Raw genomic sequence first — 26202 nt, forward strand, 5'->3', positions numbered from 1 at the left:
AGCCCATATTGGGCTGCTTAGAGCCTGATCTAAACCTGGGCTCTGCTGGGTTCTGAAACAGGTTGTTTGGGATAATTCCAGGTGCAGAAGAACCCAAAATGCTTACAAAGCTAACACAGCCTCGCTTTCTGAGTCCACCTAAGTTTATGACCATTGTAAAACCTACACTAAACAAAAGGTATTTGGCCTCAGATGCCAACTGAAAACTCATCCACGGAAGTTTAAATCTTCTGATTCTGTTCCATAGACCACTAAACCCCATCTGCTCCATGCAAGAATGAACATCAGTCCTAACAAGTGTCCTGTAGCTGAGTAACTCCTTGTACAACCCGCACATAAATGGGAGAAAAGAGATGACATACTCATCATGAACTATGGTGGGGCCATCCCTTGTTAAGGCCTCTTCCTTGATTACATTGATAAGTTCAAAGGTACTGCTTATGGGAGCATCTGGGTTTGGCCATTTAGGACACTGAAAGTGGCGGACTTCCAGAACGTAGTCATCCTGCAATGAAAAACCAGCCTGGGTATTAGCGACTTCAGTTCCACATTTATCCACTCCAGGTAGGAAGAGGGAAGAGACTCACTACAAATTGAACAGGTACCTTCTTCTTCCAAACAGTTTGTATAGAAAGATAACAGACATGCAGCTCTAGCATCTTTGTAACACTGAAACACCCTAAAATAGTGCAACTTTAACAGCATGTTTCATTGATAAAATACTTTGAGTTACGGGCTTATATATACGTAAACCTCTCTCAGAGCCCTTAAAGCTCAAAAGTCAAACGAGAAGAGCAACCCAGGAATTCAAATTCAAAAGGAGTTTGCAAATTAATGTTTTGCAGAAATATCCAGCTGCAATCTGGATAGCAAATCAGAGGCAGGCTTATAGCTCAAAAGAAATGTGTTTACATAAAATCCCTTAATTAAGAGCCCCAAACATTTAAACTATAAATGCTGAATTTTAGAAACAGAAATAGGTCAATAAACTTTGCTGTACTTTACAAAGAATAATTGAATTTACTTGTGTGATTTCAAAATTAAAAACAATGCCTTCACTTTCAAATAAGACACACAACACTACGGTCTCACTAGCTAGAGGAATCTACCTGGTAGTAGAAGACTTGAGAGGCAGAAGGAGCCAACAAGAACACCTTTCCTGTGTGAGCAATATGCATGCACATGCATTTACAAGCAAATCCTTTTCAAAACTGTTTCTGAACTCTTCTTCTTCCCTATTTACATGACATGAGTAACATTTTGGTGAAAAGCCAAGACCCACACTTGGAAGTTTATTTTACCTGGGTAGCTTCGAGGATAAAGTCATGGATGATAATTTGCTCTTCGTTAGAGAGGCACAGTCTGTCTTTGCTGATAAGGGTCACAGTAAAGGCCTCACAGTTCATGGATTCCTCACGACTTGGCCAGTACACAAACTCATCTTCTGCCTGGAGGAATGAAACAACACACTACTGCAGCCTTTTGGATACCTTGTGTGTGACTGAAAAATCCAGTGGATCAAAAAATTGGTTTGATAAATAGAGATGATCTGGAGCTGACCTTTAAAAGCCATTTCTGTCTAAACCAAATTCACTATTACAGTAGGCAGTAAGCCTGCCAGATCCTTCCTTTGTGTGTCCAAACAGGTAATGTCTGCTTTTTAATTGGTTTCATAGGGAAATGGTTATCCTAGCTCACTCATACTTAACCTTTGTATTGTATACCAGGCTTTATTATCTCCTGCCTACACACTTTTGCATGAAAGTCAGATATCTATTTAGAAAAAACTCATTGACCTTTAAAATTAATTGCTTATTATTTTTAATTGGTGTTTATTGTGGTCTAATCCAAAAGTCAAGGTCAGTGGATCAGTTCGAGGTGGAAGATTGATGGATACTTCCATAGGGCTTGAATTTTTAGGAGTGAGGGGAGGAGTGAGGAGGAAGGAAGAAACCCAAATGTTCTTAGCATTGAAAAAAACCACTGGCTTAACTTAATGCAAGTTCTCCAGCAAAACTCCTCTGCTGAAGGGACACTATAAAATCTCGGTGAGACTGTGAATGGTGGAAGAAGTTCAGTGCTGAAGGAGCCTGACAGAATGTAGATAACATTCTGTCAAAGCCATTCTTTAAAGAATAACTGTGAATTCCTGATTTCCCGCAGAGAAAGAAAATTAGGCTCTGTCACCACATGCACGCAAAGCCTGTTTCTCCTCCTGGCTTCAGGGATCTGCTGTCCCTGGAGCATAAGCACCAAAGCTCCTCTGGCAGCAGGCACAGCACTGCAGCCTGAGTCTCTGAACAACCCATGTCCTACTCATGAGAAAACATGAGTTACAAACCTGCTACAAACCCACTTCATCCCGCTGCAGCCATGAGTGTGTCTCTAAAACCCGGCTTATTTCTGTAGGCCTGGAGCCTTGATGCATGCGATGCACAGGATACTGTTGAGATTTGGGCCTTAAATGTGTATTCTGAAAATAGGACTTAGGGTCCTAAGTCCTTGATAATTATGCCCTCAAAAAGCAGAGGCACCAGCAAGCAGTGTAATGTCACTGCATGCTGGGAAGTGACCTGTCCTGCCATGGGACAGGTCCTCATGCAGCAGGTAGCTTGGATTATTGTATTGTCCTTGGGCATCACACACTCAGCACCTTGGCACCATCTCAGTCCCGTGCCAGCCAACTCAACCCACACCAAACATGGAGCCAAGGCAGGGATGCTCCTGGCCAACCTCTGCCCTGGGAACAGGAAAGGTGACAGAAGGGACCAGGTGTCCTTGCGAGGGATGCGGCCGAGTCCAACGTTTCTCCCTCACCCTTTAATCACTATTGTTCTGCAGAGCAATTTCATGTACTTGTAAAGACAAGATCAGCCTCTTCATTTCCACCTGACACGCTTTCATTTCATTAGCGCTTTCTGATTCGATCGGATTTCTCTGAACGTTCTTTGCCTTGCAGTGCCTGCAATCCCTTTCATCGCGCGGCATGCAGGAAGCGTATTGACTGGTGCCTCTTTACTGGCCCCTCATGACTGCTATTTTCTTGCTGTAATGAAGGTTGTTTCTCTTCCACTCTCAGCTACAATTGTCTATTCACCTCAGTGGTGCGTGCATGAAAAAACGAACCGTTTAGTTCTTAATCCCTTTCAACGTGCACTCTTGAGGCGTGCGAGTAAATCTGGAAGTAGTGATTACCACTTCACCTGTGTCTACTTCTCTCTCTGCCTCATTATTTCCACTTAAATTAACATACATGTTTGCTTTTTACTTTCATCAAAAACAGCATTTGTAAACTTTGCACAGCTGTAGTCTTGCATGGCCTGAGCCTCAAGCCCTCAGGGCAAAAATCCAACTATCCTACTGTCCCTGCTTCATTTCTGTACCTTTTAAAGTCCTTACCTGTGGCCTATGTCCACCCAGGAACCTCAGTGCCTCACATCCCACCAGCCAGGGAGCCCTCAGGAGCTTGGCAGAGCTCATCATCACTGCTGTGCTGCCTATGGGCACTGTGGTCCATCCAGGTGAGGATGTCTTTCCCAGGGGTGAGTGCAGAAGGGGAGAGCAAAAAACACGCCCCCACATCACGGAACTTGTCTTTTTGTAACAAGCTCATGCCAAAGTTTGAGAAGGTGGCTCAAAAACTAGCTAGCTTTCAACCAGAAAACAGCCACAGCATGTAACTCAGTGACCCTATGCCAATGCCTTGCTGGGCTAAGTGACGGTGGTACCGCGCAGGGAGGGACACCTTTAACTCACCAGGCTCTGGTTGTCCGGCAGCATGACGATGATTTGTGCATTGTGATCCCAGATCATTCGCCAGAAGTCTTTAGTCGTGTGCGGCAGTGGATGTTGGGTTATGATGAACTCATTACTCCTGTAGTAGCCCTTTTGCAGCAAAACAAACCACACAGTTACTTGCTGCCTTCAACATTTTAAAGCATTAATTTAATCTTTGGGGACACATAATGACCCTATTTCATTTTATTCCACAATATTTTCACACAGACTATAATTTTATAACTTCATTTCCATTCTGCAGAGTCCCTGTTGTTTTCATTTACTCTAAATCCCAGTATTTATTTGACTGTATCTCATGGAAATACACATTCCATCTAAATGCATCTTGTATTTAATTTTTTTAGGCAGCAATCTTTAATAAAACACAGTTAATAGCTTTACATTATGGGGAAGGTGTTAAAATCTCATCTGTTAATACACAGCCATTACATACAGAATTAAGACAATTATAGGCATCTGGTATTTAGCACCTTAGAATTTATTTTACTTTGTAATTAGGTGTTGGCTTCCTCACCATGATATAAGAGGCATTAATGTAATCTGTTCCCTTCATTCCAGGCAGCGGTGCCAAGCCCACTCTAGCACGCTCAGCTGTAAGATTAGTAAAAAAAAAATAGGATCAAAGTCTGGTCATGGCACAATGCAGAAAGTAAGAATTTCTCAGACGTTAACAAACCAAACGCTGTGCAGCTCCCTTCTCCCGCAGGAGCAGGCCAGCACTTTAACTGCGTTAAAGCATTGCCTGCTAACACAGGATATAAAACAGAATGTTGCACAATATTCCCACAAGGACAAAGTAATTTCAGGAATCAAATTTTACTATAGTAAAGATTTTCACAGCAGGCTGAATTACCAAATAACAGTATATGCACTGATAACAGGGGATTTCAGGTAATTCTTGACTGTAGTGTTCCATTTGTCTCCAGCAGCACGCAAACCCAGCTGATGCGTTTTGTTTTCCCTACCACCACTCACTCCTCCCAGCCGGAGGGTGAGAGAACCTCCAGAGACAAAACCCGTCCCTAATGGGAACCACCAGAAGCGTGTGTGTGTTCTTCAGCAGATCTACACTTTGTGTTTGAGGGCTGGGTTCATCAACATCTTCAAACCAACTGACATGCTCCAAGCACCAAACCAAAATCACTGCAGCTACATGACATGAAGTGCAAAGTTATATAGATTGTTTCTGCCCCATTTACATTGTTTTTTAAGATGTAATATATCCTGATGACCTGCCTTTGTAGTAACAAACTTCATGATGGACCGTATCTGTATGATTATCACTTTGTGCTAGCCTGGCTATCATCTGTCCTGGGTGTCCTGTACTCTGGGTAATGGCAGGGGAATGACCTTGTGCCCACACTTGGTCTGGTGCAAATTCACACCACTTGGCAGCCACACACAGGTTCCATATTAGTGACTGTGGAACTGCGGCCTCAGGCACTAAATACCCTCAAATGTGGGGGAGGCTCACATGCAGAAATTGAGTGCAGTGGCTGAATTACAAACAACTTGTGCCAACCAGCCTGGGAGATCTCACCTGAGCTGGGAGCAGTATCAAAGTAATTATCTCAGTATTCCATAGATGTCTCCCCTACCTAATTATTCAAATTCTTAAGCACCTTAAATTAACATTTCACTTGGACAGTATATCTGGCTGACACTGTAACTATTTTCTTTTGTTCAGTTTCATCAGGGTAATTCTGAAAGACAAGACAGTTTGGTCTGAACAAAGATTACATTTTTCTTTCCTAGTGGCGATGCCTTTTCGTGCATAACGTCGGGAAAATTCAGTACAAAAAGTTACGCTAGGCAGTAATCAAACCGAAGATGTGATCTTACATGGCACGACCGATGAGTTCCTGTTTTTCTCTTTGTTGCAGTCTTTCTGAGCACTGAAGCATTCCACGTATTTTGCATTACACTGTGTAACCAGCTGAAAGAGAATAAAGTAGTAAGTCAGTCCTCACAGCACTCTAAGTGAAGAAAGGAGATATCTTTGCCAACTCCTGTGAAGGTGTATCAGTAGAAGAATAAACTGCATTGTTAAACTTGTTTAAAATACTCAAGATGCCAATGGAAATCATCCTTTTCGTACAACATGTTTAATGGATAAAAAGATCTCTGCAGAGCTCAGCTTCGAAAAATCCTAAAAACGCAGTTCCATCAAAATATATTTTCACAGAACACTACGTTTAGTTATCCTTGAGAATATATTTCAAAGATTTGCAGATATGTTCAGTCATAAAGTGCAACACTTTTTAAACTAAGAAATCTTTTTCCCCTGCTGCATTTTGTGTGTGTGTGAGCATGCTAGCGCTTGTTTCTTTAATTTAGTAATTAAGCATCTGGAATGCCTTGACTGATGGAGAAGTACTGAGATTTCTACAAGTGAATTCTGAGAAGCGCCTGTTCATTTTCATATAGCCTGGCACCTGGTGTAATTTAACAGCTTCAGTTCCTTAGGTAGTTATTAACTGAGTGAGTTTAGCTGTGAAAATAGATGTCATGTATAATCTTCTTATGATACATAGTCTCAGAGAATATTTTTAAATGCATTCAAATAAAATGCAGTCAGAAAACCTTACGTTTCAAATGGGAGATCTGAGCAAAACGGTTTACTTTGGCCAGGGTGAAAGCAGATATGACATAGCACGGAAAAGCAGCAAGCATAGTTATTAGAAATGAGAAAGGCGTATTGTGTTTCCTGGTCTTAAAACGTTCTTAATTCTTTATCTACAGTGCTGAAATAGCATTTCAAGTTTTTCTCCATATATATGCATCAGAGCCATGATTTGGAGGGCGGCTTCCCGACAGGCTAACCACAGACTGGGGAACATCCACGTTCCCTCAGGAACAGGGAGACCAGCAGCACACTCAGACCAGTGTCCGCGTCCCTCTTCTCACCTCTGATTTCAAGAGTGTTAGCGCTGATTTCCAACAGTGTAGCTAAGACTGACGGAGCAACGAACTTTTCGTGATGCTGTGCTAATCAAGTGTGCTGGTTTGGTTCCTTATCTGTGACAACTGACAGTGAAGACAGGCTGTACAAAACACAGTAGGGAAATTAAGTCCCTCTGGATGGCAGTGATAAGCCGTACCTTGAACTGTTTTTCTAGTCGTGTCTTCCCTCCTATGCCAGGTATGAGGATGCTGTTAACGTAACTATGCAGCTGGTTTGCAGATACTTCAGTTTCCTTCCCGAGGATGGCTTCCAACAAGGCATCATGAATAAAAATGTACTGCTCCTAGAATAAAAACCTGCATGTCACGTAGGTGCTTGGAATAAACTAAACAGCTGTTTTAACTGAGGGGTAGAGCACACTAAAGGAAACGGTGTGCAAAACAAGCTACCCATGCAAATACTGCCAAACCCAGAATAAACATGTATAAGTGTAGCACATACAACACTGAATAAGTCAAAAGCAAAATCTGAAGTTTCTGATCTAGGAAAAGAGAGACATTCAAGTACAAAAAATGCCCAGTGATATATTCAATTTTTACAGGGATGTAAATGAAAAAGCCATTTTCTTTTCGATTATAACATAAAAGGCTTTAAATTCAACCCCACTGCAATCTTTACCTCTGTCTGGACGAGGTAGTTTCGCTGTGTCCTGATATGTTTCAGGAAACCCAGGACATTAACTGTGCTTTTGTCTTTTATCTGTTGCAGCATACTGTCTATCACAATGTAGGTACCAGTTCTGCCAACACCAGCACTATAGAAGACATAAGAGAAACCCATGTAATACATCTGGACCAAAGTAAATGTTCATAACAGCACAACGGAACTAAGCAAATACTCCTGTTCACAGACTTTCATTTCCCTGCAAGCCTCAACTGCAAAATTTTCTAAACAAAATATTACATTTTTTTTGGAATTTTAGCAGGCATGCCCTGGTTGGCTTCAGTCTTGAGGTAAGGCTTGAACTTCACAGTGGAGCTGTGATCCTGCTCTGGAAATGTTAGTGGTACCAGCACTGTTGAAAGGCATATGAAGGGGCTAATCCTGTGAAGGTGGGACTCTTTGAATGGGAGGAGAGCAGTCCACCGGAGAGGGGAACTCTTCAGAGCTTCTCAATTTCTGCTCAGGAAGGAGCTTTAACTCCCATCATCCTCTCCTCTTCACTATGGTGCTGTACAGCCCCCTCACACGCAGTGATGAAGATCACATCCCTTAATTAATTTAAGGGAAATCCTCTGTTGACTGCAAGTGCTGGTGAATGTGAATGTGGTTCAGTGGCAACCGCAGGCTCAGGTGTCCATCTATTCACATGGCTGGTTGCCAGCAGACGTAATCCTGCTCTGCCTACTGAATGGGACTTGGAACAAGGAACTGCACAACCACATCAGTGCAATGCTCAGCAGCTCAGGATCATGATGTGGTTTTGTCAATGCAACTGGGAAGCTTTGCACTGGACTTGTCTTAAGATGTAGGCAAAGCAAGCTCAGGTCTACCTGCACTCCATGATGCTGGCACATTCCTCCTGTAATAATAACTTACGGCGTTTATCTCAGTTGGCATGTAAGAGTGCACGTTGTGCTCTGGTTATGCTTGCCATGAAGCAGCTCATCCCACCCATCATACCTGCAGTGCACCACCACCGGTCCCATGTCTGGGGTTCTGGCTGCCGAGGATCTCCTCACGAAGGTGAGCACGGGCAGAGCGTACTCCGGCACACCCATGTCAGGCCACTGAGTGTAATGATACTGAATAACCATCCTCTCATTCTGCCGCCCTTTGGGGTTCCCTTTCTGACCCTGCGCGCAAAATGTGTGCAGAGAGAAGGATTAGGGAAGGGAAGCAAGGAAAGATACTCAATCCTACTGGTTTGCTCAGCTGAAAAAGTGCTGGACTCTAACAGAAGAAATCTTGTGCAGCTCTGCCTCCTGCTAGGTGGAGACAGAGTTCAAGAAAAAAATACATGTGGGAACAAGTAATAACAGCAATAACTGTGACAACAAAGCAGCAATGAAGGTGCAAAAAAGAAACAGGTTACACCTTTCACCAGGTTCCTTGTAAGCCTGGCTTTGCTTCCTTATTTCCCATCCACCTACTACTTCAAGTTGCTTATGCAACAGCTGAGTTTTGCTCCTGTGTGCCTTGCACCCCCCACAAGCCAGAAGGCATCTGGATGAGAACAATGAAGGCTTTACTCACCTTTTTCATCTTTGTGTTCCTGACCGTGAAGCGGCGCACAGTGTAGCAGGCATGAATGTTTGTGCTCTTCAGGGTGACGATGATGTTGCCATACTCCTCGCTGTTCTCTGACGGCCAGTACTGATCGCATTTTCTCTGAACAAAGACATAGTTGAGTGGGTTGGCTAACGGTTTGAGTTGCTTCTTTATATTTGTGTTTAGAGCTTTTTTAAAAAAGCAAAATCATGGCTAGCTATGTATCCCTCTGTTATCTTAGTTATATATTATACATCAATATATATTACCCCAAACCATTTAAAACCAAATTTTGCCCAAGTGATTTGGGAAGGCGGTAAGGAACAACTGCTAACAAACTAGAAAAACTCTTACTCTTCCTTTTTCAACAAGGTTTGTGATCATGACAATGATTCCAGTGTTTTGTTCCCAAATCATCCTCCAGAAATCTTCAAAGGTAGACTTTAAAGGTCCCTGCGTAGCAATGTAGGCTTTTGCTTTGTTGTAACCCTTCAAAGAAAACCATAATGCCAAGTGAGATGAAAGCAATATCATCGCAGACATATTAATATTTTAAAGGTAACAAAGAAATGTGCCTTTCTCATTCAGAATAGTGAGGAATTAGTAAGAAAATTATCAGATGAAGTTGGAAAACACAACCACTTCACAAGTGGCAATACTTCCTCCTTGTGGAAGGATTCAGAGCTAGAGAGGAAAAAATGATTCAAACAACTTACATCGACATAATTAGCATTAATGTAGTCACTGTGCTTAGAATCTTTTCCTGGTAAAGGCCTTAGCTTCACCCTGCTGTGATCATCTGTAGGATAAAAAACAGAGCAGAGAAGCATTAAAGAAAAACAGTGCAGGACTACAGATAAAAAAAAAATCTCATTTTCTAGGTGTTGGAGTAGCCCTTATTAATAGACAGAAGAAGTTTGCCTTGGAGTCAAGAAGGAGATGGGAGTTTCTCTTCTCGGTCATCTGTTCACCGTTGCAGGTCCTCAGTCTTCACATCCTTTAAAGTATGTAGTTCGTGTGGGGACAGCTTAACTTTAAAGGATACTGGAGCCTCAGGAGCACGATCTCTAGGATCATCCATGTGACAGAGTGTCCTGTGATCCAGAGACCCAGGACACCCCTGGGGCTGTGCAACCCCACGCAGACACCGGTGCAGCTCCTCAGGCAGCTATGCTGCCTTTGCTCCGTGTCTGAGCTCATTACCTGCCATTCACTCCTGGGCTCCACCAGCTTCACCAGCTCTGGGAGCTGAGTGACCTCACTTCACCACCCTCATCACACCGACAGGATAGACTCTTTTTCTTCCACCCAAATGCTTGACTTTGGCTTAAATCAGGAAAAAAATTGCAGTCCTCCTCCTGCTCCTAGGCAGCAGCACTGGGTTGGGTGGCACTTCCAACACATGCAAAGATGAGACATGAGGTCTAACTTTAAGCATGAAGAATCTGTTTCAGTTGCCTTCCTTGGGTGTCAATGGAGAGAGAGGTTCTTCCAGGGGCTATCTGGAGGACTGGAGTGCCTGCTCAGCTCTCCTCCAATGGTACTTGCCTTCCAGTGCCCAGAGGGACCAGACATCTATGTCTAACATCAGAGCTGGGACAATCACAATGAATCTCCTTGCCCAAGGCCACACAGTAAGTCTTTTATAGGTCTGGGAATTGGTTCTCAGCTGGCACCTTGATTACTTCTGAGAATCTGTTAGAGACATGCATTTCCTTCCTACACCATCAAAAACATTCAAGATTTATTGCAATGTTTATGAGCATTGTGAACTTTTTATCAGTGGCTCTTCATCTTTGATCCTAAACCACAGCGACTGCTGCATCTGCCATTTGTTCCACATCAGAGAATGACATAGAAAAAGGTTACCGCATTTCCATCCCAAACCTGTAGTAATTTGCATTTCAGACCAGAGTCCAGATTTGCAGTTCTCAGAGGAATGCAGGCAAAGCCTGCCCTGTGCTACAAAGATCACTGTTTGTCCAAGTCGTACATGCAGCTGAAGCAGTTTGAAATACAGCAGATACACTCTGTAAAGATTTAGCACCTTTGGGATTGTAAGGGAATCCCAGGGATCATCAATAAAACTCTTCGCTCCACCACGCACTTCCCCTAGGCCAGTTTTCAGACATTAGCGGGTAGAAAAGCTCTGATCATCAGTTATTGCTCCACAAAATTTCACACAAAATTGATACTCCTAAGACTACACTTGGACCATCAAACTGCAAAAAATTTTAAAACAAAAGCTGGAGTGAAATCCTGGCCCCAGAGAAGCAAAAACATCCACTGTCTTTAGTAGGGAAATGATCTCTCAGTCACACTTTCATATGTGTATTAATTACTGTGTAATAATGTAACTTGAAACCACGTGCCTTTTCCAGTCACACACAGACACACTGTGAGAAGAAAGCGCCTTTTTCGGTTGACTCGCTGTGCTTTTGGCCAGTGCTTACTTACAGGCTAGGATGTTGATGTATCTGTTCTTGTGCTTGTTGTCGGGGTGGTTGGAATGCTCTGCAGTGATGTTCATGTCAGCTGTACAGCGCTGCACTTCCTAGGCATAAAAATTATTCAGACGGTAAATGTGTCAGTCCAAGAACAATGAGCTTCATCTCCTTTTGCAACAGCTCACAGAAACCATATTTAAAATATTGGTATCTTAATTGCTGGATTAAACACAAAGCCTTTCAGTGTTGTCCTGTATGGCATGGTGTGCTTCAACCGAGCTATGTCAGCTGCTCCCTGGGTTATGCTCCTCTCCACAGACTCGGTGACAGATGCACTTTGGGAACCCCAAGGGCCAGCTGTCCCCTGGCCCAGCAGTCCATCCATCTTCTGGACCGCATGTCCTGTGATGCCCCACTCTGTCCCTCCTTGGGAAGGGAAGACAGAGTCCCTCAAAGGCAAGAGTGCCCTGTGCGGTGTAAGAAACTAAGCAGAAAAAACAGTTCAACAGAAGACTTTTGACCGCTGGACAACTTATCTGCTTATAACCTCTCAAAACAGGGTTTCTGACATTTAAGTTTGGCACTGACCTTTTGTTAGTTCTCTGCAGAGAGATGCCTTTTATAAAATATAAATAAAATAGATCTCTGAAGATAACAGTGAGTGCTTTAAATACCACTGCTTGGACACTGATTAACAGCCTAGGATATTGTGAAGAAGATAAAAGGCTGTATGCATGTATATATATATATACATTTACAAAGCAGAAAGAGGTCAGGCTTGCCAAGGTGTTCATGAAGCTGGAGATGCAGATTTCTGTCTAGTGGAGGCTGTAGGTTAGATATCTCATTCCCATTGATTTTTTTTTTTTAGTTCTTAACCTATCCCTTACCCACACTGACCAACAACAGAATACAGGGCTATTGAAATGGGGCAGTGGAGGGTCTTTTCTCTGACCCTAGAGAAAAGCAGCTGTTCCCTTTGGCCAGGCTGTCCTAGAGAGTTACACACTTCTTGCACACTGAATCACTAAAACTCAGGTATCACACCACCTCCAAGATATTTTTTCTATCTATTTAACCACAATCTTCCTGAAAAAGTTAAACTCCTTTTTATCACTAACATAAATATTCTTAATTTAAAAACACATTTTAGAAAAACATTTCGATGTTTGGCATTTACAAAGCTGTGGACGAAATGATATTTATTAAAAGCTTTTGTGAGTCTCAGAAACCACACCAAACAAAACCAATTTCCCCCAAGGATATACGGGGAAGTGCCAAATTACTTGGTACTTTAGGCTTTAAAAATAACAGTATAGAACCTGCCTAAGAGGGAAAGTCATTAGGAGCTCACAGCTGCTACAAAGATCACGAGCTAAGTGACAAAGAAAAATTATCAAGAGAAATGCTATACAAACAGCAGATGTAACAGAGTTCAGCATTATGCAGACATTTCACAAAGGACTTGCATAGCAATTTTGATATCTTTCCCAGCATTTACATTTTAAAAGTGCAAAGTATACTAAAACCTTGAACATTTTATAGCTTTTATATCCGCATGACACTCCCAAATAACAATCGCTTGCCTCTCTCCTTCCCAACTTCCCCAGAGGGAGAAGCACAACACATTCAAGGAGATGAGCTGAGCAAAGACAAAGAAGAATCAAGCAAAACTCTCAGCTGGCCCTAATAGAATTTTCATAGTTCCATTTCTATCACAGAAATATAAAAACACATTAAAGTGTGTGCTTCCCTTAATTCTGCCTGTCAGCTCTGGTAAGCAAGGGACTTCTGATTACACAATGGGCAGGATCAGTTCAGCCTGTCATAACTGGAAAAGCAGCATTACTTACATGTTAGGTTGATTTAATCTAATTTCGTTTTACCTTTTTTTTTGCATTTAGAAATCATATAACATCACTGATGTACCATTGTAGGTCACTCCTAAAAAATAACCCCCTACTTCTTAAAAGCCTCACATCAAATCCTATATCTCTGCATCACTAAAAAATTCTTTTTAGAAGTTATTAGCATTGAAATATTTATGCCAAATGGTGTAGAATTTAATACAGATGAATCCAATAAGGTTCTGTGGAGAATACTCTAAAAAGTTATAGAATTTAATAGGGAATTACCTCCCTGCTAAGGAATTTTCTCTGACAGTTTAAATACTACATAGTAAATGTATTGCTTTCTATTAAATTCTATAGGATTTTTTCATAAGGGAATTGTTGGTGAGGTTAATCATTTTAATTAACCTTTTTATGTTGATGCTGACTGTTTTCTCAACTGTACATGTTCCCAGCTGGCCAATATAAAGTTAATAGAAGAGGAAGATTAAGCTAAGACAGTGAAAAACACAGCAATGGAAAAGAAGGTCTGATGCTGTGAGACCTGATCATCTGAAAATGGCTTTTCTTAACACATAACATTCTAAATGATTTTTAATATTTTGGAAAGCTGCTATAATGGTGGATTCCTATCTCTACGCACTGCAAAAGCATAGCAAAAGGAGCCTGTCCAGGACAAGCTCCCTGTTAGCAATGCACCTCAACTCTTTCTGTCATTTTAGAAATCAATGTAGAAACAAAAGACCGTTTTGACTTCAGTCTCCCCTTTTCTCCTCAATCCAGGACAGAAACAATGCTCAGGGATGCTGAGGCTGAGAAGGGAGCTCAGGACATCTCCAGCTCCGTGCTGGCCACAGACAATGTCTGAATGTGCTGCATGGATGGATGGGGTTGAGAGCAGGGGGTGGTTATCCATGCTCTCTGACCCTCCTAGCTCAATCTGTCCAAATTCTAACAGCAAATTACTAAACCACAAGCTCACTACACCCGTCAGTAAGGCTTAAGTTAACATTCCTTTGTTATTAAAGTCAAGGTGTCTGTCTTTCATCAGTGTGCAAAATGCTGCAAAAGAAGATAAGACCAGTTGCAGCCTGTTACCTGTGCCTCTGTTCAGAGCATTATTTACGCCTTGGCAGAAGAGGACAGCCCAGTGTTGATAAATATCACCCTGGAGAAAGTTCCAAAAAGTCACCATCCTAATTACGCCATTTTACCACATTTATGTATATGACATATTTACTTTCCCAGCGTTTTCTGTTGCTTATGCAATGAACACCCTGGGATTTCTAAATCTTACTGGCTACCAAGTCCTTCATTTACATTTAAAACACCACCATGATTATATTATTATTATTGTAACTGAAGTTTGCAGGTGGGCCACCAGGCCGGGTCTGACCCCAGGCTTTTCAGTGCAGCCTAAACAAACTCCTCTCCAATTAGCACAAAACTGCTACTGGTACCTTGCACTAGGACAGATAATGTCCATAGCACCACATCTGTAATTCAGCCACAAACTTTTCAGCTCTAGAGTCTTTTATTTGGCTTTTCTTAATCCTGCTTAGTCTCTCTCACTGATTTTAAGGGCGGCGGGCTAGTGCACTGCTGATCTTCGTGTTTAACTTTGCAGAACACAGAACTGTCCAAAGACGAATGGATACAGGCTCTTGTTCTGTCCTTTCAACTTATCACTGACAACCCAAGAAACCAAAGTACATGGTTTCAATTGACCGTTAGTTACTGTAAAAAGTGTTCTAGTCTATGCTATTATGGCTAATTTACCTTTTAATTATATTGTCCATGCTAATGCTAATTGGAATTTGATACACCCAGGTTTAACGACCCATTTTCGCTGCCTTTATGAAACAAGTTACAGATTAGTTTCTCCTAAACTTCAAAGAATTTCCATTTAAGTGTAAAATCAAACTGCTCCAGTGTCTTGCTGGCAATATAAGCTTCTGAGCAAGAATTTTTGCTACAATGACTGAGCGGGAACTCGGTCTCTTGATTTGGCCTTATGCGGTGCGGCTGTTGTTTCCCATTACTTCAGTCTGATGTCCTGGCAGGGGCTGAACTGTGAAAGCCTATGAATAGCAATGAGGAAGAATCATGAACAAAGGAAATACCTTGATCTGAAGGACTAAAAAATTAGAGAAGACCCATAGCTCTGTTTTGATATTATTGTGATATTTTTCAGCATGAAAGCACCTAGTTCATCCACCCTTAAAATCGTTTTTGACCTGTTATTTTAATCCCGAATTAGAGAATTCTACGGTAGTATTCTTGCTGTTTGTTTTATCACGGCAAACATGAAGACAGCATACCAACAGAGACAGCAGATAGCATTTGAAGATATCCCACAGGAGTAGTGTAGATTTTTGCAATAATTTAGCACTAGTATAAACTCTCCGACAGCACTCAAGAGAGGTGAGCTGGGGACAGACTAGAAAGGAAGGGAAAAATAAACAAACCAAAAGGACTCAACACAGGCATAACAGTGGAGGAATCATTAATAGATAGCTAAAAATTCATGTAAATGAACGAGAGAGGAGAGGACGGTGGAGGACTGTTTGCTTGCAGGGAGGTGTCAGAGTCGAACCTAAACCTTGTGAGGTGTCATGGTCTCAAGCCTGACAGTGTTCAAGAAGCATTTGGACAATGCTCTCAGACACATGGTGTGAATGTTAGGGTTGTCCTGTGCAGGGACAGGAGTTGGACTCGATGATCCTTGTGAGTCCCTTCCAACTCGGGACATTCTATGACTCTATGATTGTCCATGAGGGGTTACAGCTCCTCCAAATGGGTCTTCCAGGCAGGAACTTTGGGTATGGATACAGTACTAGGGTTAGGAACAGGAAGCCCAGATATCTGAACTTCTTTTATTGCTTCCCTTCAACTTCATCTCTTAATTCACAATGTCAATTTATTAGGCCAGGTCAATTGATGAGATAAAAACTGAGAACTCCAGGAAGACCCTTGGTGCAACAATCCCTCCTCCAGCGTCACAGCGCTGCTTCCTTTGGGCTCAGCACAGCAACACACAGGCTGAGAACACTTCTCATTACGGCACTTTTGGGTTATAAAACATTTCCCAGCGCAGTAACGTTTGCTAGCAGCATGCTTTTGAAACGGCATCTTTCTACTGCCAAATTTCTCGGTGTAGATGCAGTTATAATAATGTGTCTGGTGTAAGATGTGTCTAATCTGTAAGGGATGCCAGTATAACTACAGTGTGATTTTAGTGTCTCAAGAAATGTGCAAAGGGCAGCATTATCTGTCTTCAATGCGGCCCTTTGCTAGAGAATAACATTCTGAGGTCACCGGTTAAAAAGAGCAAGTGACCCCTGCCCCAAGGAGCAGAAACCATGAGAATAACGCTAGCAAATCCCTGCCACATCGCTGAAGATATAGATTTATGTTATTTTCTTTTATTTCAGGACATTTAGAAGAAGGTGCCACTGGAGTATAAAGATATTTTCAATTTATGTGATGAGGGAGCTAGACAGCCTGCCTCCAAGTTCAGCAAGCCTGTTCAGACTCCAAATTGGCAATGAATCATCAGGCTCACATGGCCACAGGCAGGAGAGGTCTGCAGAGATTGCGCTGACCCCCTCCAATCACCCCCGCAGCACTGACCAACCCACTCCAGAATGAGGGAGGAAAGAAATAAAATGGTCTGATCTCAGAAATCCAAATACTGCATTCTACTATAAAAATTCACAGTTAGCTTTGGGGATGGAGGGTGATTTCTTGACTTAGTGTTTCTTTCTTAGAGCAAAAGGACACAACTACTTAAAAAACTTACTGTGTTATTCCAGTAACCAGGAGGGAGGGAAAAGCTTTACCGTGGGAGGTGGCACTTCGCGCTCTCTTTGATACAAGAATTTGGAGGGCACATGCCTTACATAGTCAGGCTATCAGGGGAATGGAAGATGACAAATGTGACATCAGTTTTTAAAATGAGATTCAGAAGGGATTTCAAGCACTAGAGCCCACTAAATCTGACTTATCTGTGGGGCAAACTGCTAGATGCTGTAATAAATAGTAGTGGAGAGGTCCCTGAAGAAGTCTGTAGATAAGAACAGTCTGGAAGAGAATAGCATATTTGGATTTCCAAAATGTTTGTGAAGAGGCCTCTCAGAAAACATTAAAGATTGATCTGTCCTGGAGCAAAAGAAAACTCGCCATGTATACTAACCGGTTAAAGGTAGAACACTCCACCCTGGAATTGTCAGTGTTCAGATTTTACCAGTGGGACCTTACAGGGACCTAATCTATTCATAAATGGACTGCAGAGGAGATAAAACGTGTTTATGATAGAAAATTATTCAGGATAATTAGAACAAAAGCTGTTTGTGAAGGGAAGCAGAACAATCTTGCAATACTGAGTGGCTGAATGATAAAATGGCAAATGAAATTCAATGTTGATAAATGCAAAGTGATGTACTTGGGAAAAACAACCCTAACTATACATAGATACTGACAGGTTCCCAATTTGCTATTGCCATTCAGTGACGAGACCTTGGGGTCACAGCTGATAGTTTTCTGGAGGTGTCAGCTGAGTGCTCAGTAGTTGTTAAAAAACAAATAGTATGTTAGGAAGGAGGAAAGTAATAGAAAACTAAACAGAAAACATCGCTGTGCTCCTGCAGAACTCTGCAGTAAACCCACTCATTAAATACTGTGCACAGTTTTGGCCTTTCTATCTCAAAAAGGGTATGGTAAAGGAAGGAAAAAAGGAACAGAGAAAACAAGTCACTGCAAGTCTAGAATGGCTCCCTCAAACAAACAAATTAAATAATTTAGACTTCCTCAGATTTGAAAACAGATTATTAATGGGGAATTTGAGGGAGGCAGACAGGATCAAGTGAGGCATTGAAGTGAACAGGGATGTACTTTCTAATGCAAGCACTAGGAGGCACAAAGAGAAGTTAATAGGCATGAGTTAAAGGTGAAAGAAGTCCATTCTTGGGAAACAAATTGCAGAATTCATCGCCACGGGTTGCTCTGGACACCAGGAGTCTAAAAGGCTCAAGAGGCAATCAGAAATCTGTGGAAGATCTATCAAAGACTATTAAACATAATGATGCCAGGAAAATCTCTGCTAGACAAGGAGTAGATATAATCTCTGGCTCAGGAAGCCTCTCAATCTCTGCTGAGCCTTGCCACCAAACTCTGCCCTGGTGATACCCTATAAAAAGGCTGTATTTCCCCCTGTATTCCACAGCAAGAGGGTGCTGGAGCTGCCCAAGAGCAAGCCAAGAAACCTCCTTGAACTTTCTACAGTATTAGGTTGAACGAATTCCAAGACGGAATACAAAGAGTTATATCAGAGACCAGCACTGGCGATGCAAGATCGTGGACTTAATTTTAAAAAGCTATTTGTTGTTCAGTATTACACTGGGTCTTGTATTTCTAGTTTATATCAAAAATAGAAAATTCACAGGACTCAAAGGAAATCTTAACAATTCTGTATATACAAGAAAGCCCAGCTATCACCAGACAATAAAGCTGGCTACTTGCACTATGATTACCCAGAGGGAATAAGGATTCATTCTGCATGTGCCTTCCAAGGAAAGATTTGTGCGTTGAAAGTCCTTTTTTTCCTCCTCACACAAAACACTTCCTAAGCACATTCGCAAAATATTTAGCTTTAATTACAGCTTATTTTAAGAGAAGGAGGGGGTATTCACACAATTTACTTTCAAAGGAATCTTCTTCATGTAAAAACCAACTCAATACAATCCCACAACATGCTGCCAAAACCACAAGAACACCAAAAACTAGCAATCAATGAATGGAGAACATTTACCTTATACATCAGGCAAAGTATGTGTGCCTAGCTTAGTCTTTCCTTTCACAGGCTCCACCATAAAACCTCCTACAACAGAAATTTCTGAAGAGATTTTTGATCCTTTTCTCCTTTGAAAAAATCCCATGTGCTGGCTATCTTTGAGAAGATTTATTTATTCTGTAGTACCGATGACTTTTTCTCAGCATCCCCTTGGCATCCTCTTCTCTCTTTCTCTTAGATGTAAAACACAGATTTTTTTGTAAAAAGCCCATATGACTGCAGAACCTAATACCTCTTTTCAGAAGTTCCCCAGGCAAGAAGGCATGATGTGGCTGCGGTACTTTCCACCCAAGACTAGCAGCCCTGTAACACTGGATTTTCCGTTTCAGCTGGAATCCTGCTGTTTCTCCATAAAACATTAACTAAGTTTCACGGTAGCTGGCAGATGCAATTCCAGCACACACACCATGGCTGGATCTGACCAGATGTGAGAAGTTACACCACTTGCTGCTTCCAATAGCTACTGTACAAACATAACCTCAGGCTCCTCTATCCCTCAGCCACTCTCAGAACCGGCATTCTGATCTCTGAGTCAGTTTAGGCACTTGAGAAACATTTTACCTATGGGTTTTGTGAAAAACCCTGGGTTTAACCCTTCTGTCCCACCACTGTGAACCACAAGGAAGAAAATCAGGCCCACAAGGCATCAGCAGCGCAGGACACAAGCAATGAAAGGGAGCTGGATGGTTCAGGCCAGACAGTGATTGCATTGTTCGTATTCCTTCTCCTTAATCTAGGAGGAGATTTCATTTACTCTTTAGGAAGCCGAGACCTCAGCTATAGAGAAATACTTCTGGAGCAGCTATACTGACTTCAAAGAAGACACTCCAAATGTTAAGCCAGCGCAGAGAACAGAATTTGGCATGTGTGGTGCAGTCGGAGGAGTTTAACTTCCCTTCAGAGGGGACCCCGCGCTCCCCAGAACAGGACTAATTGGCCCAAGCCATCTCTCCGATGGGCTGCCACAGCCTGGCACTCACAGCAGGGAGCTCCAGGAGGAAAGGAAAAATACAGGGCTATTAGAGCAGTGTTTTTCTTTGCTAAAACACAGGCGGAAGGTGTCCAACATTTGTTAATAGCAGTGATTTTGTGACAGCTGAAGCAAAACCTGCTTAAAGCCAGACCAAGTTTACAGATGTGTTGCTGATTATTTTGAATAATTAAATGGTGTAAAACCCAGCTGTGATGAATAGCACCGGGGTCGCAATTCATAAATAATTGAGAAGAGTGAGTCGCATTTGATCATCCTGATCAAATTCTACTCTCTGGAGAATAAATGTTTGTCCTGAATACCATCAACATTGTTAAATGCCTCAATATCCCTGCTCAGCCATCCAGCCAGCAGTCAATTGAACTAAATCACTTTAACACCTTACACATTTGCCTCCCTCATGAATACAAAATGTTTCTAACTTACACAACGGTTTTTGGGCACCAGCAAAGCAGCCACTCTTTATAGACAGTAACCAAACAGCAACAATAAATGTTTTAAATGATCTCATTAAAAACAAGTCCTGCATACAGTCTTGTCTTTACTGCAGTAAGTGAAGAAGCTGTAGATATTAGGCCACCTATTTTGTTTCATTGTTTTGTTTGTAAGCAGAGCTGCCTCTCTGATTCAGATGCATTGCACAAACACACCTTTTGCTGGTGGGGACACAGCAGCACAGCTCCATGCAATCTCCTGGGCCTCCTCCTGCTTCTCAGTACTTCCAAAAGTTCAGCAGTGACTGCGATTAGACTGAATGAAATAAATGCCTATATACTAGCCAAGGAATACTGACTCGAGCATATTAGGACCTGACTCTGCAGCCCATCCTCATATTGTATGATGTTTACCATGCTTGCACAATATGGGTTTGGTGACCCAGAGGTGGAAAACTATTTCCATTTAATTGGAATTACCTCCAATTTATGGCAGATTTATAGGTCAGAATCTGTTTTAAACAGCTAACAAGATGCAAACTTTAAAATAGTTACATTAGGTAAATCCTACCAACTAAATGTTGAAGCCTTTTTCCTTGGTTTTACTGGAACAAAATAACTGATGACTGCAACAGCGATCTCTGCTGGCTGAACAGAGGATGAACAAGAACTCCAGGAACTGACTCAAAGTCTGGGTTTTCATAAAGGACCAAATTCTACTAACCTCACTCATAGTGAGCACTATTTTCCTCATTTTGGGCTACTCAAGGGGTATGTGACTGAGAAGAGCAAATTCTGGGCCAAGAAGAGTAAAATAAACTGCAGATTATAAGAAAAGTCTGGAGTTAACTGCTTGTATCTTCATGTCACTCCTGAGGGACTCCTGACAGCTCTTCCTTTTTAATAAAAACCTAGGAGGATCCCCTCTTAAAGACACCAAACCTGTGGTGGTTAAGAAAACAACTGTAAATTCCCAGTCCCACATCGCTCATACCTGGTGGCAAATTGGTATTTCTCTATTAATTCTGATACATTTGAGCATTGCATTTACTTGACACGAGAGCATCACACAATCACACAGATGTCGTGTGGTCCCTAAGTATTAGTACACAATTAACTTTAGGAAAACAACATTTTATTGGTGGATCATTAAATCGTACCTCAAAGTCTTCTGAGAACCCATGCTGGTTATTAGAATACAGCTCACTGACGTGTTTAACGAACTGCTTGACTGGAATTGCTTCCATATCATCTGTAGAAAGAAAGAGATATTCAGAGTTGCTAATTGTTTCATACGTAAAATTTCAGCTACAAACTCAGGAGAGAAAGTTTTCCCTTAGTATCACTTAGACCTGAGCTCCCAGGGGCACAGCTAGTTCAGTACACGGTAATAAGAGATCCTGATGAATGTGGCTGATTTTGAGGTAAACTCTTCATATTATATTTCTAATTCTAAGCACTGCAGTTACGAATACTGAGAGTCTATTCCCCGCGATGATAATTTACAAAGTCCAACTGAAGTTCAAGGATCGCTTAGTTCTTATTCTCAGTCTGAAGATGGCTGTTGATGGGATGAAGAAGCCTCCTCTCCTTCCACATTGTATAAAAAGAACAGGAGAGACCCAAAGTATGAAAGTACAATTGACAATTGCCCCCAGGAAGCTTTTACCAGACAGAGCAGAGACGCAGGCTTTTCTCCTGAAAGTTATTAACTTTTTCCTTTTTACGTAAGGATGTAGAATCCAAATAGACTTATCATGAAAGTAGCTCTGAGTAAAAGAACAGGCAATACACCACCCACACTAATTTGAGTTCTCTCTCATGCCAGACACTATTCATAACATTGGATATGTATTCCCCTGGACCATTTGTTCTTGCTCAGCACAGTGCAAATTCCACCCAATATACCAATAAATCACCCATAGACATTTTCTTAAAAGAAAGAAGTCAAAGGCTTGAATTGAATTAAAGACAAACAAGACTGTTTCAAGCACCTGGGACTCAGGACAGATCCTAATAAAGCTGAGGTGTAGGATCGTTGTCTTCTTTCTTTCTCTCTCTCAAAAAAGGCCTAGATGTTGTCATAACCACCACTGCAGTTGGTAGAAACACCATGCTTGCCAAGATTCATTAGTTAATATTTTCAGTCTGGCATTTAGAAAATGTAAATTGCTATACAACTGTGATTAATTTCAGCATGTGAAATAATCTATTGCCTGATGGCTACTACTGTCTGACTGCATGATTTTATGGCAATACTTTGGTATTTATATATCCCATTTAATATTCTTCTGAAGATCGCATCCAGTTTATGTTTACTCCCAGTAATTCAATGGTGTATTTTTGCTCCCATTTAGCAGCCATATGGTTTGGTGCTACAGCTGCATTATAATCTGAATTCTTTTCCTTTTAAACATCTACATTATGATAGAAAAAATCCAAATATTTCTACAGATACTTAGCAAAATTTAACGATAAATAAATAGATGTGACATTTACTGTATTCAGAGTGAAAGATCTTTGGCAGCTAAAACCTCTAAGTTGTCACATATGCTTTTCTTTGCAAAGGGTATGAAGATCTGTATGTGTAAATGAGGTTCTACTTTGGCAAGAATTTTATAGATCCCCGACAATCTGATTTCTTTCTGGCTGGTGGCAGTTAATATTGGCCATGAAATTACTTCTTTATTCTTATTTTATCAGGTAAGGCTCTAAGGTGGCTTTGTGGCATGGATCGACATTTTCAGATCTCAATCAGCTATCTTCTGTTTTATTTACAAGAGCCAATTGTTAAAGATATGTTTGCAATCTGATCACCTCCCAGTATAGTAATGCTACTTTAATTAGCCACATGCTCATTTACTGAATAGTACAGAATTCAAAACGTTTGACAAGTGTATGCTCATCTTAGCAAAAACCTGCAGCGTGCAGAAATGCTGGCACTTTACGATATTTAAGAGATGACATTTATTCTACGTGATATTGAGAACACCACCATCTCATAACAACATTTGTATTAATATTTTTGCAGCCAAGATACTTGAATGGAACGATCCACAGGAACAGCAGTCAATAACGAGAGCCTGTAAAACAATCTTTCCTCTCCTGAAAAGGGACCCATACATCCTAGATTTCCTTGAAAGCAACTTGTGCTATGATAGCAATTTCCCATACACTCACAAGAAAAGTTCTGCAGTTATCATTTGGTTTTTTTCTTGAGTAGTCTAGCTCAACTAAGACCAACCAGGATCAAGGATTCACTGCAGCAGACCAGTGTGTCCAATTTAATTTTGCAGAAGGCAGAATTTCATTTTAATTGTGATCTGTGAGCCAAAAAATACATTAGAGATAACGTGCTCTCTGGTCCATTGAATTCCCACCAATTTCAAGGATGGGTCTGCACCAGAGATTCATGGCAAAATATGGTTAGTTTTTATCATCTCTGCCTGGCGGCAGCAGGTGTCCACCTTTACAGCTACTAGCAATTCATTCCTCTGATGTTCGCTATCCTTTATTGTTCCTCCTTCCTTTTTTCTATTCTGCATTTTCACTTCCGATTCCCCCCAAAAGCCTTAACCATGTGCTGTTTCTTCCCCTATTTGATCACATGGGCAACAATTAAACATTAAATAAATTAAATGGGAAACACTGTTGACATATGAGTTCACTGAATGAGAGGGAGCTTATGATACTGAAGCTGCCCATAATCTCAGGAAAACCATGTTGGAGCAAATGTAGTTGTTTCATATTAGGAACAGAGAAATGTTAATTTGGGCCTGTATTTTTCTGTTCATGACCTCCAACCCCAAACCCCCACCCAGGAACACGAATTACTCCAGGTGGGGTATATGCACCCTTAGCCACAGGCAACTTGTCAGACCTCTGGTGAAATATGTACTAAGCTACTCCGCACTCTTCAATTATCATCTGCTTCAACGTTCTCTGAAGATGGCTGGGACCTTCTCTAAGAAACCCAACAGATGTAGCTAGATGCACAGAACATGCTTTTCCTTGCACTATTGTCAGTCCAAAGGCTTTGGTTAAGCCTTCTTTCCATCTTAAGACAAATAGACTTCAATGACTATAATTCTTTTAGACGACTGAAGAGATTAATGGAATCCTATAATGGCTAATTAGGAGCTCTCATAGTTATTCTGCACGTATTCCCTTTTGTACTATATACTTTTTCCCATCCAAAAGCTAGAGTGACATTTGATATTGTCAGTATGATGCTTACATTTTGCAAGACCTACAGATTATTCAAAAAGAAGAGGAAAATGCTTTAATAACATACCTTCACCTCTAACACCACAGATATAATTACAGTTCTGTCTAGCTTGCGTTTAGCCATCTGTTTTATCTGTGTCAATAAAGTGATTCTGGATTTATGTCACTACAAATTATGAGTTGAATCTGGGTAACACACTAACCCTTTTTTAGTAACTAACATACTAACCCTTTGTTTTATTCAGGAAAACAAGTAATGTTAGATGGATGGCGCAAAGACCTCCAGAACTTTAAAATAATTGTGTATATATACTTATTAACAATATAACTTATAATAATATTCTTTATAATCAGATGCTACAGAAGCTGACAGATATGGAGTATTTTTAATCACTACGCTAGATATTTAAAACTTTGGTAGAGTTCCCGTCTTCACTTGCTGGTCCAAGACAAGCACCTGAGAGGACTATCAAAACCACAAAATCAAAGGGGAACACAACGGAGCTCATTTCCTACCACAAAGGGAGAATGCCAAAAAGAAAGTCATGTTTCTTTAAAAAACCGATTGTATAGGGAAGCCTTTACTTGCACCTAATTTTTTAAGAAATGGCAGCTGACAATACACAATACTTAATACATTCGTTCAGAAGAAAACCATCTTCAGAAGAAGCCCAAAGTGCACAGAAGCAATGAAGTTGGAACAGGGTTGCCTTTAAAGTTTGGATTATTAGTAATCCTACCAGGAAGGATTTTCCCCTATCTCCCATTTAATAGGCTGCCTTTGTAATGTGAAAGCTATAGGGGCCAATTTGAAAAGAAAAATGAGATATCGTATCAGAGATGGCATTTCCACATAATAAGATCTCAGATTCATTTTGATTAATTTATAGCTCAAGAGTTCACTGGATAGTTCAGTGGTACTGGACTGGAATAGATGGTTTTGGATCAGGAATTCATCCAGAAGGTCAAAACCAAAACGCTTTCTCATATTACCTTTGTCTAATTTGAAGTTTTGGTGTTTCTGAAGACCAGACAACATACACAAAGACAGCTTCCTAAGAAAATTCTCCCATCTTTTCATTCTGTTTGTAAATGCTTTCTGTTTTTCAGCTATTACCTAACCCAGTCTACTAAATCCAATATACTCTGTGTTTCTTATGCCTCACTTTTAACGTGAAAGCTGCTTCCATTTGTTTGTTGGCCACTGCGCTTCAGCCTCTCATTTGCAAAGCCACCTGGATTCACGTGCCATAGCTGTCACGTGCCTTGGCCCATCTGCTCCACCAGCAGCATCTGACTGCGCTGCCCAGCAGCCCTGCACCATCCCTGGCACCTCAGCAGCACCTCCATCAATTCTCTGCATGCTCTTCACAGCTGGTTTCAGCCAGAGGACAAGGGGATTCTCCCACTCCCTCCTCCCGGCCTGCG

The 26202-nt window shown here is 41.3% G+C and overlaps 1 protein-coding gene across 1 annotated transcript in view; it reads right to left on the bottom strand.

Annotated features, from left to right (window-relative positions):
* The window catches only part of PTPRG (protein tyrosine phosphatase receptor type G), a 401446-nt gene that overhangs the window by 4865 nt on the left and 370379 nt on the right, over positions 1-26202 (bottom strand). Inside the window, exons 15-27 of the mRNA XM_065075568.1 lie at positions 21708-21799; positions 11432-11528; positions 9691-9773; positions 9329-9463; positions 8960-9094; positions 8387-8559; positions 7382-7517; positions 6900-7046; positions 5641-5734; positions 4313-4389; positions 3757-3885; positions 1302-1448; positions 363-505 (exon numbers count right to left, since the gene is read on the bottom strand). Of these exons, the coding sequence (XP_064931640.1) occupies positions 363-505; positions 1302-1448; positions 3757-3885; positions 4313-4389; positions 5641-5734; positions 6900-7046; positions 7382-7517; positions 8387-8559; positions 8960-9094; positions 9329-9463; positions 9691-9773; positions 11432-11528; positions 21708-21799 (1588 nt within the window). The remainder of the gene's footprint in view (positions 1-362; positions 506-1301; positions 1449-3756; positions 3886-4312; positions 4390-5640; positions 5735-6899; positions 7047-7381; positions 7518-8386; positions 8560-8959; positions 9095-9328; positions 9464-9690; positions 9774-11431; positions 11529-21707; positions 21800-26202) is intronic.

The sequence above is a fragment of the Columba livia genome, chromosome 10, assembly GCF_036013475.1.
Source record: "Columba livia isolate bColLiv1 breed racing homer chromosome 10, bColLiv1.pat.W.v2, whole genome shotgun sequence".
Classification (NCBI taxonomy): Eukaryota; Metazoa; Chordata; class Aves; order Columbiformes; family Columbidae; genus Columba; species Columba livia.